At 39.0% G+C, this 17737-nt stretch overlaps 1 protein-coding gene across 1 annotated transcript in view; it reads right to left on the bottom strand.

The window, feature by feature from the left end:
• Positions 1 to 17737, bottom strand: part of HEPACAM (hepatic and glial cell adhesion molecule) — a 388102-nt gene that overhangs the window by 189272 nt on the left and 181093 nt on the right. The window contains exon 2 of the mRNA XM_069614560.1: positions 16683 to 17024. Within this exon, the coding sequence (XP_069470661.1) occupies positions 16683 to 17024 (342 nt within the window). The remainder of the gene's footprint in view (positions 1 to 16682; positions 17025 to 17737) is intronic.

Here is a 17737-nt window from a genome sequence, read left to right as displayed (position 1 = left end):
AGTAAAAGAAATATCCAGAGGAACGAGCGTTCGCCTCACGCTAGTTCCATTGCAGAATTGTTCAGGTTTATCAGGTCGCCCAAGTGTAAGGATTCAGAAATGGGAGGTCGAGGTGGAGAAGCCGGGTTCGAGTTTTCCAGGGGAGGCAGTCCGGGGAGGCAAGCGTCGGGAGACAGAAAAAGGGCAAGACAGAAGCAAGGTCTAGATTCAAATGCCAAGTATTCAATAACAAAACAGAAGTCCGGTAATAGAAGCTCACACCTAACAAAAGTTTAGGAGCACTCAATCTCCGGATAGACGGGAGTTAAATGCAGTTCACAAACGAAGGAAAACACAGCAATGTCATGCGTGTATGCCACGTGGCTATAATAGCAAGAGTTGTGGGAGTTGTAGTTTCAAAGGGTTTTACGTGCCGGATAGCGCTCAGACAACCGCCAGGGCAGTTTCCAATTTAGCCGAGACGTGATAGGTATTTCTAAAGCTCCAAGAAGGGTATTTCTCCAAATATGTTTCGAGAATAGGATTGAATTTCCAAAACGAATACATTTGGTTGACCATTTTTGATTGTTGCACAAAGGTGACAGTCTCTTGCCAATCATTACATTTCAAGATATATTTCACTTTCAAGGTGTTCGTTATCAGCATCTCTATCGAAATGCCTGATTTAGCCAGAGTTTCTTCAATAACCATTTTCAATTTCAGGCAAAAGATGTTAGATAAATCTTGCCCTGCTATAGTATACAATGACATAGATTTATTTATCAAACATTTCCTCCACAGCAACATTTTTTTCCATATGATAATTGATTTCAATGATTGAAGGCCAAATTCATATCTAATAGCTTCAATTGCTATACACTTAGGTAAAAAAAACAGAACACCTTTCCATATGACACTTTCTAACTTTTTTTAAAAAAAACGTATTCTCTAAGTCATAAATTCCAAACCATATATGAGTTTGGACAAGGAAAAATTGGCAGTGAAAGTCAGTAATATCCACAGCGCTTGTACAAAGAATTTTGGTTAGCAAAAAGGCAGCGGGTGTCTAGGGAGTGTGGGTGAACTGCCAATCCACTACCACGTTAAATAGATGCAGAGTAAGAAATGCCAAGGCACACTGCGCCAAAGAATGCAAAGGTTTTTGACAAAATACAAAATTGTATTTACTGAAGTGAAGTGGTCAGCCTGACACGTGTTTCGAGCCAAACCTGGCTCTTCTTCTGAGGCTGATAAACATTAGATGTGAGTAGCACATATTGCAACAAAAAGTAACAAAGTAAATCGAGCATTCATAGTTGCCATGGCAACAGATACAAGGAGGCACGGGGGCAGTAAGACAACCAAGGCAATTTAAAATTTCAAAATAACAACTGGTTCAAAAGTGTAATGATGCAGCCAGCAAATTAAAGAACAAATTGAAGTCCCATACATTGATTAATTCGACAGTAGGGGTTAAATTGTGAACAAATTCAACAAAAAAAAATGGGGGGAGAATGGGAAGGACAAAAAAGGAGTGGGAAGGAAAAATATAAAACCAAAACAATCCATTAGTAAAGCATAAGAGTACAGCGCGAGCAGTATCATTTAGTGCCAAGTGCCCAGGGGGTGAGGATAAATAGAATATACTAGGTACCTTATTGGAGGAAGGATGGATGCAAAACATGAAGGCATAAATTGCCAATATACTTGAAAAGAAGACAAAGAGCCAATTAGTAAGGAGCACTAAGCTCCAAATACTAGAAACAGTGAGCATAGGGAATTGAAATATAATGTTAAAGGTAAAGAAGCATACCTCTAAAGCTTCGCAAATGCGGCGAATGAACTATAGAGAAGAAAATTAAAACAAAACAAGGCTGCTGTTAGCAAAGATTAATTGGCTGAGATCAAGCCATAACAATAAAACCTACTCACAATACCATATTTGTGAAGGTAATTTACCAAGTAACCGATTCAGGCGAGAATAGCCAATTAATTACAAGAAGAGATTAGTAATCTTGTATAACACAGAGACACTAATTAGTTAATGGTGAATTTGACAATTGTACTAATGGAGAGAGACCAATGGCTCTATGCAACCTCAAAGTCTTCACTAGTGCTGCAAATTAGTGAGGGCTGCAGCCAAAGCGTGCTGCGGCCAAACGCGGCCGCTGGAAGCAATTACAAGCATAAAGAAGCCAAGGGGTCGTATCACAACCTAATTACCTTGGCGTTAACAGGAGGACAAGAACAAATGGCTCAGGCGCGGACCGCGGGAGCACAGAGTCGATAAAAAACGAAACCCAGCAATTAGAAGAAGGACTTCATGTAAGTTAAGCAAAGTAAGGCGAAAACACGGGTGCCATTTTAGACTAGTTTAAAGGGAATGAAACCCATGCGAGGCAGGAGCTATAGCAAACCAAGTAACCAGGGGGATTAAAGGTTGGAAAGAAAGTGATATAAGGAAAAGAAGGCTACTTGAGCGAATAAAAGTAGGAACCCTTAATTAAGGGGAAGAAAACCAAATTGAACGTGAATGGTATTGTGTAGGGGCAATTGAAATGGTTCATAAAAGTCAAATTTAAACAATTAACAGGGACCAAAAGACGGTCTGTACTTGGCAGTTCGATGTACTAAAATCACGCTGTACTGGACATTTAGCAATTGTTATTACGCAATAGGGCATTATGAGCTAGGAACAAACTCTATGGCAGACATGTTATATGGGGGTGCTGGTTCAGCAGTCTTCAAAATTTAGATGCAAAATTTGCAACACGAAAAGGCCAATACGGGGCAACCAAGCTACACGGAAAACCCAGATATTTTGCAAAACAGCATACACAATTAAAGAAACACTGCAAATTCATGATCAGAATTAAGGCAATTATAAACAGTGGTGTATTTACAGATGAGTCGTGCCTCTAATTGGTGTAGCTTAAGCTGTAAATTACCACCACGTTGGGGCAAGGAGTCCTTGGCTAGCCCCACATAGCGAATAAGGTCCTTGCTGTCAAGTTGGTGCTGGGCTTGCCAGTGGACAGCCAAAGGATATTTAGCTTCTTGGCTGCCGATGGTGGCAAGATGTTCCCTGATGCGAATCTTAAGTGGGCGTATTGTGCTATCTATATATTTAAGGACACATGTGCAAATTATACAGTAGATCGGTGTAGGTACGATTGTCACGGTAGTCTTTGTCATCTCGGGAACATTTGCGTGACTTGTGCATTTTTATGAGTTTGCAGATGCATGACATATTATAAAATCACTTTAAAGGTGTTACAGTAAATTTACAATATTTGGCATCAATTTTACACATCTGTCTCTGTATCATGTCTGTTTTGGCGTCTAACTGCCTTTTAATCATAGCAGTTGAACCATTACCTGTAAAATAGTATCCTAAGTATTTAAAAGCCTCTTGACATTTTATTTGTTTACCTTCACAGAACCATGTTAAGCGACTTTGATTTTTCGTAAGCTATCCCAGTCGTATTATCATTGTTTTTGATGCATTGATTTTCAAATGTATTTGGGATGTGAAAGCTACAAAAGCATTTATCATTCGCTGTAAACCTACTTGTGTGCAGTCTAACAGTAAAAAATCGTCAGCGTATGCTATCCATTCAATCGGAATCTCTTCTAATTTGGGTGCAATCAGACCTTTACCTGACATCGCATGACCAGCTTTAGAGACATATAAATTAAATAAGGTTGCAGCTAACTTACAGCCTTGTCTCAGGCCGTTGGGAATCATAAGCTCAGACGAGAGCCGACCCTCTGAGTTAAGTCTGACTTTGAGCTTTGTGTCAGAATATAGATCCATTATCATTTCCAGTAGATGTCTAGGGATCAGTAAGTCTCTCAAGATAAACCATAAAGTGTGTGTGCCGGTCTACCACATCAAAAGCTTTGGAGAGATCCATAGATGCGACAAAGATTGCAGATCCTTGCTTTTTCAGGGCTTTCGATTGTAGACTTTTCAAAATAAATCCACCGCAGTCGGTGCCTATCTTTTTCTTGAAGCCTATCTGTTTGCAATCTAGTGCATTGCTTCTGGTAATCCAATCTTCTAGCTCTTCCAATATAATAGAAGTAAAAATCTTACACTAAGGGTGTGAAATCGCTATCGGTCTTTAGCTTTCAGGAGAGGTTCTAGGACCTTTTTTGTAGATCGGAATCACTAAGGCTAATCTCCATGAATCTGGGATCAGCTTGCTTTCAAGAATATCTTTGAAAAATATATGTAAGATTTCCCCCCACAATAGTATGTCCATTTTTAGGATTAAGTTAGATAAGTTGTTAGGTCCTGGAGCAGCTGATTTCTTTGATTTCACAATTAGTCTGCTAATATTGTTAGGCGATATATCTAATATCCAACTACAGGTTCTTAAAGGCTGGCACCTATCATCATTATCAACTTCAGCATACATTCTAATGAAATGTTCTTTCCAGATCCTTTCGCTAATCTGTGTGAAGAGCATCTCTTTTTGCGTAAACTGAATGTCATTAATCAACAGCCAAAAACTAGAAATATCTTTCCCTTTAATCGTGGCAAGGATTTTTTCACCATTGGCTTGGTCCCTTGCCACTTTACGAGAGATTAGCCAATTTTTGTATTGTTGCTTAATGACTCTCAACTTCTTGTTTCTTTCGCTATCAGTACCCGTGGAGTTTTTAACCCTGCAAATATCTCGTTTTAGCTGTTTTTTTCGTTCTAAAGTCTGTATGTCGAAAGCATTAGTATGCTTATGTCTCTTTTTCATGATATCATTATTGTAGCATACATCAAATGTGATGTCATTAATATAATTAGTGAAGGAAGAAGCTGACAACTTACATAAATAATCTTCGTTCGACATATTGGAGAAGTCTTTTAGTAAAACAGATGTAAATCTTTTTGTTTTAGTATAGGACCATCGTACATGGGTGCCTCTGATATTCGTGATTAGACCTTCATTATAGCTTACGATAGGTTCTATTATATCCATGTGTATAATGTCGATTGACAAAAGATTATGGTCACTGGTGGACATTTTCAAGATTGGATATGTATTTATCCAAACCATTTGTTACAAAGATATAATCTAAGATAGAACCACAGCCTCTGGCATTCCATGTATGTTTAGAATTAGATATTTTCACTAGACCCATCACTTCAACAAAATTCATCCATATAGCTCCTCTTAATTTGCCATTGCCATTCGCTGATTTAGGTTTCTTACTAATTAAGTTTGTATCACAGAGTAAGGCATCAATCTCAGTACTTTAAAGATCACAATCAGCATTTAAATCGGCAGCTATCAGCACTAACCTGTCTCGCGTATCTCCACGCCAGACATCAATTTTTGAGGATACATTACTTAGTTCATTAATCAGCTGTTTTTCAGTGTGTTTAAGGGGGTTCCAATAAACATTAATAATACATATGTCAATGCGGATACCATTCATTTTTATACTACAAGTCACCGCCAGAAAAAATTTCAAGTTTGACCATATGTCAATATTTTCAGCAACCATAGTATGTTTACATGCAGTTAGTAAACCACCCATAGGTCTCCCTTTAAGACCTTTGGTGGCCGGTAATATACCAAATATCGTACCCTTCCCATGACAACTGAGCTGTAACCCAAGTTTCTTGTAAAAGAACCAAGTCAAAGGATTGCAAAATGTCTGTAACTTCCGTGTTGTTCAACAAGTGAGCATGATCTCTGGAGTTCCAACAAGCTTCTCTAAGAGCAAGGGTCAGCCCTCTCCATTCCTGATTATCAGTACAAACATCAACCGAGTTACTCGCTTCAGTGATCTTATTAACCCCTAATTTAGATGTACCATATTTCATTTCATGCTTTTGTTCTATTGGAGTATATGGATAGATATCAAAACCTTTGCACTGTAACGTCTCTGCTTCCTTCGTCAACAGATTTCCAACAAGTGGTGATGGAATTATCAAACGCACATAGTCCAACCTTCGTTTATGTATATAGACCACAAGCACAATATCAGGAGAGGATATCAAGGACAAAGGCGGAGTGGTGGCAAATAGTGAAAAAATATAGGGACGATTCAACAAGATTTGTTTACCATCTGTAAATAGAGTAGTTAGTATCATACTAGGTAGATCAATAAGAGCTGGTTTCTTTAAATCTTGCATGTCATTCACCAGCTCAAAATTTTCGCACCTATTTCGGATATGCCTTTCATCAGCATAAGGTGGATCTTGTCTATCGATACATTTTTCTCTATTGATAAATTGTTCATTTAAAATGTTTTTCACAATAATCGCAATTTCATCTTTTCTAATAGTTTCACCACAGTCAACAGCAGAGTCTACACCATGAGTATAATGTTCAGTGTCAGTCAACAGACTGTCAGTACCATCTTTGCCCTCAAGAATCGCATCTCCAATTTGAACATTAACAGACTCAGGCTCGTGGGTTTGATTAACACATGGCACTGAAAAAGCATTATTACAAGAATCTGGGGCCCGCTGTCCAATAACGGGTATATTAGCATTACCATCAGGCATAGGTTGTCTTTTCTCCAATAAACCAAGTTTCACAGTTGGCAGAATTGGTTTAATTTTTAGACAAGGTGGGGGATTAATAGGTTGTTTATCTTTATCTGTCCCAACATCTAGGTCATAACCTAGTGCGTCCTCCACGGGGACTTTAATACCCATTTCAGTAGTCTTTTTTGGATTAGACATGCCAGCGGAGATCATTGAGTTAGCTTTAAAAATTTCAAAAATATCAACCAACCCAGACTTTAGGGATGAGAGCTGTGAGGCAATATCTGAAGATTCAATTTTCTTTTTCATAGTGTTAGAAATCGAATTTTCCGCATCCTGATATCCATCTTGTATCAGAATTTTAGCTGGTTTTATACCACTATTAAGTATCCCCTCTTCGGTCATATCACGGGAGGCGGTTATTATCCTTGTTTCGTCTGTTTCCACCATCCCCTCTCTGTCTTCATCAATCATATTTTTTAAATGAACATCTCTTAAATATTTTCGTGATGTTTGGATACATTTTTCTTTTGATTTTGATTTTTTAATGACACTTGTTTTTTTTATCTTTTCTTGTTTTGTTTGAAATCGGGAGATGCAGTGTTTTTTCGTTAGGAGAATGGGATTCTTGTTCCATAACCACAACAGAAGACTCTACCATATCATGTTTTGATTTGGACAGTTTCGTCTGCTTCTGAGAATCTTCTATCACAACTGTCTCTGTGATCAAAATCTTTTTGGGGTTCGCAGAGACAGTTGTGTTGAGAACATCTTTCTCAGTCCTTACTGTGGATTCGTTTCTATCTGAAGTTAGAGGCTTAATAGCTGAGTTAACAAGTATGTCTTTACTTTCAATGGGACCTGTTGCACAGAAATGTTAATTTGTGTCAACAGCTCTGTTTGTCTTCTTAACTCACTAAGAATCAAACGGTTAAAAATTCCCATCAAAGTGCATATATCCGTGTCACTCGATTTGTCAACTATAATGTCAACAGCCATGTCTTCGTTCACTTTAGCCGAAGAATCAACATTATTGTCTAATTGGAATGCCTCTATATCAGCGGTTTTAAAGACACTAGGAGTGTCTTCAAAAGACTAATGAGCCATACATGGTTCATCTTGAGTTTTAGCCATTTCATTCCACAAACATTTTAGCGTATCTTTATGGGGATATATTATTATATCTTCAGCATAAAGAGATTGCGAGCCTTCATTTGGTTGTAAACAGTTGTTCGCAAGGTCATCATTTATCCTTAATTGATTTGAACATATTTGCGCACATTGTAATAACTCCTCCTCTTCCATGCATTGCGGCGGAAGAGGTAGGGCAGCTGCACGAGCTAAACTAGCCCTGCGCGTCGAGACTGCCGTGAAAAAGTCAGCACGAGGGTCTTTCATAATGTTTAAGGATTTGGATTTTTTACATTTCATAATAGCACAAGGCAAGGTACAAGACGTTTTTCAAGAAAACAGTATGAGACAAAGGGCAGTTGTAGCCGACAGTATAGTTAAAGTGTCTCGCAGATTTCAGGGATTATCGTATGTGTCAGAAATAAGCTTTATCGTAAAAGGCACAGTTACAAGACAAAGCGTGTTAAGCTGTTAATTTCAGCACCTTGTCGCCTTACCAGCCAGTAACCAAATTCCTGCCCAATCAATCGTCTCATCAAACACTTTCTTCGATGTCAGCAATTAAAGGGCTCAAACCCATTACTATAAGAGCCTGCACCGCACACTGTTCACAGTGAACAGTAAACAGTGTGCTTTAATGTGCAACATTTACATTACTGCTTTCATATATGCAGAAGTGTGTCTTTGGCAAAACATTATTATTTGGCTGTAGTGTCCAAAGTTAAAACTTGCAAACAGGGTCAAATCAGCAGCAACATTGAAGACAATTCAGAACGTACTGCCTCCCATGCACAAAAGGGATGCCTTCAACCAGTGCTACACATCACATCAGAGTAGTATTATGGTTTATGGTGTATTTGACTACCAGGTGAAAGGTATATAATTCTTATAATTTGAATATAATTTCGATAGGTATGGAAAAATCAACTTTCACATCTATAGAACATGGAGAATACATATTGTTATTTAAAGCATGATGCACAGAGCTCTTCCGGGAGACACCGACTCAAAAAGAGAAAACCTTAAAATGTGAGGTATCATTATGGCATAACTGCTATATTAACAGTAGAGCTGTGGCATTTTATGAATATGCGTGTGTACATGAGGCAATTAAATGAAGCCAGTACCTATACACATCATTTAAAAAGAAAATGTGTTATTGTGGTATAGTCAAAATTTGACTTTTCACAAATTACAAAAGTCATATTACAATACATTCCATTATTTTAAACATGTTTCATTGCATCCATATAAAATACAAATGAAATATATAAAAGAAGAAATCACAGTACATTTCACAATCAATCAGTCCCTTCAACTTAAAATCATCTCATATCAACTTTTACTCATAGACCCTACTGCCCATTTAGATTATTCACAACCCAATCTAACACACAGGGCCTCATTATGAGTATGCCAGTCCAGTAACAACGCTGCCGTAAGCTACCAGCACCGTTGTTACCGGACTGGCATACTCCGAGTTCTGCGTGCAGGTTCCTTTCCCTTTGAGTCCTCTGGGACTCGAATGGTAATGGGGAGTGACTTTTGAAATGTGCACTATTTATGCATTATAATTTTAATTTGGCTTATCAGTTGTCAAATTTTCCCAGACAAATGAGTCTACATTGTCGATATTGATGTTTTAGCTCTGATTTTAAATCCCAGATATTTGGTTTCCTGGACAATTGGAAGTGTGATATCATCACATTTCTAGCGAAAACTACACCGGCCACCTTTCTTTGCTGATTTTATTACCATCACAACGGTTTTAGAGGTATTGATCACTAAATCATTTTCCCTGGCATAATTGGAAAATGCATCAATCAATCTCTGTAGGCTGACCTCCGTGCAGTCTAACAAGACAACATCATCTGCATATCCCAGGGCACATATCCTTTGATCCCCCATCCTTGGAGAGATAAATGATTTACTCATTAAGTAGTTCCAAACATCAGCCATAAACATGTTAAACTGACAAGGCGCAACTCTACACCCCTGTCTCACGTCCCTTTTTGTTGGAATTTTTACGGACAAATCACCTTCCAAATTTAGCCTGACTTGAATTGAGGTCTCTTCATGAAGGTGAATGATTATAGCTAATAGTCCAGATGGTATACCCCAATCCCTTAATTTGCACCATAACTTCCCTCTGTTGATTGTATCAAAGGCACAAGAGAGGTCCATCCAAGCGACAAATAGACAATTATGTTTTGTATTGTTGGTGGCCAAGATCTTCAGTATTGTGCCATTTAGAGAGGTGAAGAGACCCTTGCGGAAGCCTGTTTGATATTTAGGTATTATATTAGCTTGTTCTGCCCAGTCCTCCAGTTCTTTGAGGACTGTGCTAGTAAATATCATACTTTCCACGTCCATCAACACTATAGGTCTAAAGTTGGCTGGACAGGTTCTCTCGCCCTTTTTGAAGATGGGGATTATGACTGCTGTTCTCCATGTTAATGGAATTTGACGTGTACTTATGATGTTATTAAAGAATGCAAACAAGATCGAAGCCCATAAACTCGCTGATTGATATAGGACTTCATTCGTAAAACCATTAGGCCCTGATGCTCTTGATTTAGGTGAGGTATGAATGAAATCCTCAATCAGCTTTTTGTCTAATGTCAATTCCCACTTCTGACCATCAGGCAACAGGCAGCTAATAGGATTACATTTTTTAAATTTGGTTCGAAAATGGCTGATCCAGACAGATTCATTAATGGGATATGACTGAGAGATGGACATTTTTTGTGTTGGCATATTAATTAAATTTCAAAGATTCCTGGAATTCGATTGGATGACACTCTTCAACATACTTTTGCCATCCAATCTCTCTGCCCTTCGAAGTCGGGACCAGGTTCGATACTCATTTCAAAGAGATTTTATTGCTTTTGCCTTCTCCTCTTGTTGCCCCTCAACTCTTTATAGTAGGCGTATCGTTCGCTTACATTTTATTTTCTGTCAGCTGTTTCCTTATTGTAACAATGCTGGTGTTTGGATGGTTTCTGGCCCTGCTTTTTAATGCGTTTCTCTATTTCCCACAAAGATTCCACAAATGTGGTCAGACTCGTTAATGATTAAATCAAACGAGTTTCTGGATTTTTGATCGTCATATCCAATTTGTTATTTAGATGCGCTGCTTCTTGCCTAAATCTGAGAACCCAATTTCCACTTTGGTTTGTCACAATCACAGCATCGTACATAGACCTTGAACTTGATATTTTCCCAACATCAATAGATATCGAGAGTGGAATATGATCACTGGTCCCGCTATCTACTACTTTACATTCCCTACAATTAGCGTATGGATTCTCTTACATAGCAATACAGTCAACAGTGGAAGATCTGCCCCGGCTCCTCCAAGTTTTGGCAGCTTGGATGTCTTCCTCTATTGACCATTTGCCATGTGAAGATTCCAATCTTCCAAAAAGGTTAGCCACTAATGTCCATTTCTCACCGACAGGCTCCACCGTACTTCCCCTACACTCATATTCACACACTCTGCATTTAAATCACCTGCCATAAGAACATTATCATTAGGATAATTTATGGAAACATATGACAAAACTTCCAAAAAATCTCTCAAGTATAAATTTACCAATACCCATGGGGTTGTAATGAAATAATCTAATTCTGATAGGAAGGTCACCCTTGTTGCAAGAATCCCCTGCCTACTAGTTGGCAATTGTTCTGTCCCAGTTAGGCAGGAGTTCCTTATCATTATCAGCAAACCACCAGACAGTCTCCCCAAGGCTGACTTTTGTGCCCTCTGGTGAATTGTCGTGAAGCCATCAAGTTGAAGAGGCTCAAGGAGCCATGTCTCTTGGAATAAAATTACATCATTATCCCCAAAGATGTAAGACATCATGTTTTTTTCCTCTGAATGAACTTGAGCCCCGCGTATATCCAACTGACAGCTTTCAAAGAATTCTTAACTATAGGCAGTCATCAGCTACCAATAACTTCTGGAACACTTCAGTGATAATACCTGACAAGAACTCCCAAATCCTTTCTTTTTTAACTTGACCCCTGATCAATTACTCCACCATTTCCATTGCCAGTTTTCCTGACACTCTCAGGAGCCCCCGATTGGGTATGACCCCACAGTATGGATGAGGTTATAACTTTTGGTGGCAGCAGGTTACAATCTATTGGTGGCATTTTAGAACATACTTACACACCCAATTTCAACAAGTCCCCTTCTGCATTCATTATGGCTTTATCCCCCAATTGGGTCATCATAACCAGTTCCACCACACCTGTGACTTGTTTACAAGGAAAGCTGATGCGATCAATATCCTGAGTGCAAAGAAGATAAAGATCCAGGATTTGTTTAGTTAGTGACAAGATTATTCCTCTATTAAGGCTCTTCTGCCACTTGCTATGGTTAAATCTTTTGAACCATAGTCTTGGAATTGCAAAAGGGTTCTTCCACTAAGTCTTGATATTTTTGTGAATCTGAAGTTCTTTCCTTTGTTAATCCTATTGGAGTTGGGAGGGCATTTAGTGGATCTACCTGAGGATGGGTTGCCACTTGTTCACCAATAGAGGCCAAAATACCCCTGTTCTGATTAGGCATGGTATCCACTCCATCATTTTGTAGCCCTACATTAGTGACCTTTGCACCTGTTACATCCTCAGACTGTTTGGACCGATTCTTCAGAAATATCAGAGCTACCCTAAGGGGTTTCTTTGTCTCAAATTTATTATTATCTGTTTGGAGACTTGCACTCACTTTAGCAGTCCCTTGATTGTTCTTCGGCATTAGCATAGCTGGCATTTCAATATCAATCACTTTGTCATGTTCATTTTCCGAGGACTTGACGTTTTTTTTTGCCGATTGTGATTTGTGTCCTCCATTGTTGCATCATCCGCAATTTTATTTAAGGCCTTAAAACATTTTCTTTTCTAAGCTGTCTTTTGTTTACATTGTTTCCTATTCTTTGTTTTCTGTGGTTGTGTCATTGGTGTTTCATCCTTCGATTCTTCTGCACTTTTTATCTGTGCTTTTGTTGCTTTTTCCTTTTTTTCTGTTGTTTCCTCTTAGTTTTGCTCTTGGTGTGCTGATCCTTTGGGGCTGTTGAATGAGGAATTGAGTTATCTATCGGTACTTCCTTATCAATAAACGCGTGGAACTCACCTCCCATATGACTATCTTCGATGTTTTGTAGATCTAATTCCTCAATCACATTCTCCTTCACCTCCTTCCTCGGATTTGTCTTTTGTGGAGATTTTGGGAGAGATACCTCAGCCATTTGCGCCAGCCTTATAAATTCTTCCAGCATAGATTCTGAAAGAGGAGTGTCATCTAGTGGAAGCGATTCAATCGACTGATCCCTCTTGGCTTCTTTTCAATTCCTTCAAGGCAGACCCGATACCTTTAACTTGGAGCTTTATCAAATCCAGAAATCCAGATCAAAATTAAATATAACTTGCTGGTCCTTAATTTCATTTTCTTGCATCGTATGGAGCTTGTCCTTCAAAAGGAGTATATTTTTAAAGATTGAAACATTTACAAGGCCATTTAAGCCAGTCATAGCTGACTCACAAGCACCCACCTTCTTTGTAAGTTCCAATAGCATCCCTGAGTGAGAGTGTACCTCAGTTTTCAGAAGTTCAAACACACTGACTAAAGAGTTTAAAACAAAACTCAATGCCTTGAGTGTGGATTCTGATGAGGTAAGGAACTTTTCTGGAGAGATTTGCTCACCATTTTGTTTATCCTTTGACTTTCCTTTCTTGGTCGAATCACATGTTGGGGGAGTGGGTGCCTGCAAGGACCATTGATTCTCCAGGTCACTGATGGTGTCACTCACATTCCTCGAATCCCGTAGATGGTCTGTTGTGTCTATATATGCTGATCCACTGACTAGCTCAGAGTTAAGCAGCCCCTCCCCCAATGTATCACAAATAGCACTGTCACTTGGTGCTCTTTTTGTGATTACGCCCTTTAGGATAGTCTTTTTAATCGAAGAAGTTGATAGGGTATAATCCAAGTTGTGGTGCAAGATATTGGTCATTGGATTTAGCGATGGACTGAGACTAGATGTTACCATCTGTCCAAAATGTTTTATATCCGGATGCACTGGCCCTTCATTCTGTGGATGGTGGATTTGGGGGTGACATGTGGAGCTCGGAACCCGAGACCCTTGACTTTGCATTGTGTCAATCTCCGGTGCTCTTAAATCATCCTTCCAAGTGATAGTCTGTCCCACACTGACACTCCTCAAATTCTAACTCATTTAGCACCAGCTGTAGCGTGCCCTTGTTAGCCCGCTCGTATTTGCCCGCTGTCACAAATACTTACTTTACAGCTGTTGACTTGAGCTGTTAGTCTATGCTGTACCTACTTTAGTTCAATTGTTTGCCGCTAACATTCCTCTAATACCGTGCAATAGAGTACACAAATTTTGAAGTAAGGATTCAAAACTATACACTGCAATCGTATGCTGCTCATACACCGCTTGCCCCACTCATACACCACAGGTGTGCAAGTTATCAGCACTATCACTATCACAGAAACAATCGAGCAGCGGAGCGTTTACGAAACTGCACAGCACTACCGGAGTCCTCAGCACACGTGTCAAGAATTTCCGTCAGTGTGCTTATGTTTTACTTCAAAGTGTTCAAAGAGTTCAGTGTGTTTGTTTACTGTTAGCTTATTTTGCTTATCGTTCCTCTTTTTTCCTGAAGCGTCGCTGGTCCCACAGGACCAACAGGAACAACGGGAACACAGCAAAACACTCGTCCGCACTCGCTTCGCTCTCGCTTGATAGCGGGGAATTTTTGAAGGTTTTGGGTCCGCCTCTCAATAGGCAGTAAAGAAAGACTGCTTGTGCTTGTTCAGGTATGTGGCCATATCCACGCAAAACACTTGTCTGCACTCGCTTCACATAATGGCAATGCATTGCATTTGATGTAATCACCCGCAGGACATGTGCTTATCATTGAAATGCATGTCATCTGAGCATCAAAGCTTGCAATATAGTAGCAGTAATTGGCTGCATGTTTTCATTCTGATACTGGGACAATGCTGTACCCTTTTATACAACAGTGGAACCATACATCCAGTCATACAATCTTAAATATCAAATTCATATACCCAAAAACTCAGTCACACAAAAATACATCAGAAATGATGCATTAATTTACTCTTCATTAATATACTTTGAGTTTTGCAGTTTTGTATTTAAGCAAAGAATCCCATTTTGGAATTCTTGGTTTAAAGTAGCTATGAATTTAATTATGTATCATCAATCTATTGATTTATGTACCTTGTAATTCTTCGATTGGCGTAGAGCCAATTGAGTGACTGCTATGTTTTAGTCCAAGTGTCATTCTTCCTGCCCGATTTTATATCAACTGAAGTTGAGTCATCATGCTTTTGTATAAACCTACACACGAGCCACATCAGACCAGACATGCGATCATGACAGCTCTAACTACTTACACTTTATCATGACGTTCCAGCAGTGGGGTTATCTTATCCAGTGAGTGTAATTGTTGCTGTGGCTTGCGGGTTAAGTTAGGTCTTCACCTGAGGGAGGAAGGTTAGGTTCGAGTAGAACATTATTGCATTTTCCCACCTCATTTACTGGTGGTGGGAGTTAGACCATGTTTTCAGGCAATGTCCAATGTAAGCTATAAGCAATTCTAGGTCTAATGCGTTAGATTTCTCAGACTGACCCATTTAGATTGAGAGGCTCACTGGAGGGTTTTTAGATTCAAATCTACCCATCTCGGAGCTGACGTGTATGCATGCTATAAGCAGTTCAAGCAAAACTGTATAACCCGAATTTCAGTGAGTTCAAACATTTACAACTTCTCCAACTTATAAAGACAGTTTGAGAAAACAAGTCCAAGATGGTTCTGCAGCTGAAAATGCTATAAATAATGGAGAAAAAGGCCGGAAATAGTAAGACAAAAAAGACCAATATCAATTTCAAGACTAATTACACGTAGGTGTCCTCTATGGATGTGCACGGGTCAGTGGTACCAGAAGAGCAGTGACAATAGAAGCAGTAAGATGTATGGATTACAAAAAGATATCAGTTTTAAAGCTATAATATAGTTTTACTTTCTGGAGAAAATGCAACCATTAGTAGTTAGAGTCACTTGTTTACTCCCTAAAAATTATATTAACGCAGATTTTAAAAGTACAGTATTACCCCTTCAAAATCTTATCTGCAGCCCTGGGTAAAACGATAGTAATCAGTTATTCTGTAAAGTAAACATTGTTAAAAGAAACAGGGAACACATTACAGTCAGTTTGCATTACACTCTGCACAGTGCACAGCTTATCTAGTCCATTAGCTAGCTCTGGTTAGCAAAGCACAAATCTGGCCACAAAAGTCACTTTCTATAGCTGCTCTTGAGATGTGGCCTTGATTGGGGTTTTATTTTGGACGCCTTAATATAGCCTTATAGACTGAGGGAGGGGTCATTATCATGGGATAATGACCCGCCACCAAGTTAGCTGGGAAGAGCATTAGCCCAAGCAATAATGACCCCTTCTGAGGTCAACAAGGCTAGTAGCACATGGGGGTAGTAGCAATACAAGTTTTGGAGGGGAAGTAAAAACTGTTACTTTAAGAGTGAGTAAAGTAAATAGACAAACTGGGTTAGTAAATTAAATATGGTTTTATTTTGCAGTATTTAAATAATATGGTTGCCTTTATAGTTAAGTATTTGAATTACAACTTGGATTAACGTGGACAGGTTTAATATAATCATGCATTAGGGGTCGTAAAAGTAAATGGGGCTCTCTATAAGAAATGTTTTAGTTTTCTCTTTCGTGTGTTAAATAGCACGCTGCAGCAAAAACAAGGTTCTCTCAGAGCAGACATTTCTTGTTGAAAATATTGTCTGGAAATTGATTGTTGTTTCACGAATGCAGTCAATAGCAGTAAGTTATTGACTCCATTATAAACATTCCGATTGGCTGATAGGTCAATAATGATCTCCATGTACTGATATATATTTTACATTTAACAAAGACAAGAAAACCGAGGTTGTTAGTAACCATAATGTTCACATTATTCAGCTATGCATAAGAAAGCTTTATAACACGTACTGTCCACTGTGAGGTTAATGCTCTTCTCGCCGGTGAAAGTGTCGTCAGTGATCGATATCCCAACCTCATAGATGCCTTCATCCGAAAGCTGAAGATTGTGGATCAGCAGTGAACCATTTTCAAAGATTGTAATCCTTTCCCTGTATTCCAAGCGCAGGTTCCCAATGATTTCTGTGCCAATAGACTGCACAACAGTGATAGGTTTGTCTCTCTTGAGCTGCCACTTCACCACTGGTTTGTCGCTGCTGGAGCTTGTGTATTTCACTGACAGCACAGCAGGTTTGCCAACCGTTCCATGAATCAACATGACTGGGCTTGAGATGTTAACAGCTTCCATCAGAGCTAAGAAGAAAGGGCAATATCAGAATAGTGTTTAATTCAGAAGGGGTTTGGAAGAAGGAGAGGCACATTTATAAAGGACAGGTCTAGGACGGCCATAATTGCCATCAATGTTACATTGCTCTGTGCAAAAATGCAATGTTATAATTCTGAAGATAGCAAGCATCAAGTCTTTTTTTTCTTTAGTCATTCCCTGTATTTTCTCCATAGAAATTGTGTTGCATGACCAGACCCCATAAAGCATTATTGGTCTCAAATGCAAAGTGGTTTCAATGGTGTAATTGTTTGCAGAGAAAATAGTGAATGTGCAAACATCATTTGATATGCACACAGATGTTCTTGCACTGCACTGTGAAAAAATGGAAAATTGTGCAGTGCATTGTTAGGGACTCTCAAATAGGGATTCACAAAAGATATATTCCAAACGGTAGCATCTGCAAATAGGTAGAAAAATGCAATAGCGGCTAGTGAACATTTTAATTGGGGGGGGTGGAAGTATGCATTTTCATTCAAGATGAATCATCGCCCAAGCATAGCAACGCATAGTAAACAAGCACCAAGCAACCGATGAGCATTCGGGTGGATTCTACATCTGAGAAATCTATTAAAATAATGGGTTAAAATGGTAAATTTTAAAGAACACTTTCCATGAAAATCTGGGTAAAAAGCTCACAGTTTACAATCCGTTTTGTATGGCTACACTTGAAAAGGTCCAC

The sequence above is a fragment of the Ambystoma mexicanum genome, chromosome 9 (genome assembly GCF_040938575.1).
Source record: "Ambystoma mexicanum isolate Mex_15411 chromosome 9, UKY_AmexF1_1, whole genome shotgun sequence".
NCBI lineage: Eukaryota > Metazoa > Chordata > Amphibia > Caudata > Ambystomatidae > Ambystoma > Ambystoma mexicanum.
Note: the sequence above shows the minus strand (reverse complement) of the source record. Positions and strands in the feature narration are given on the sequence as shown.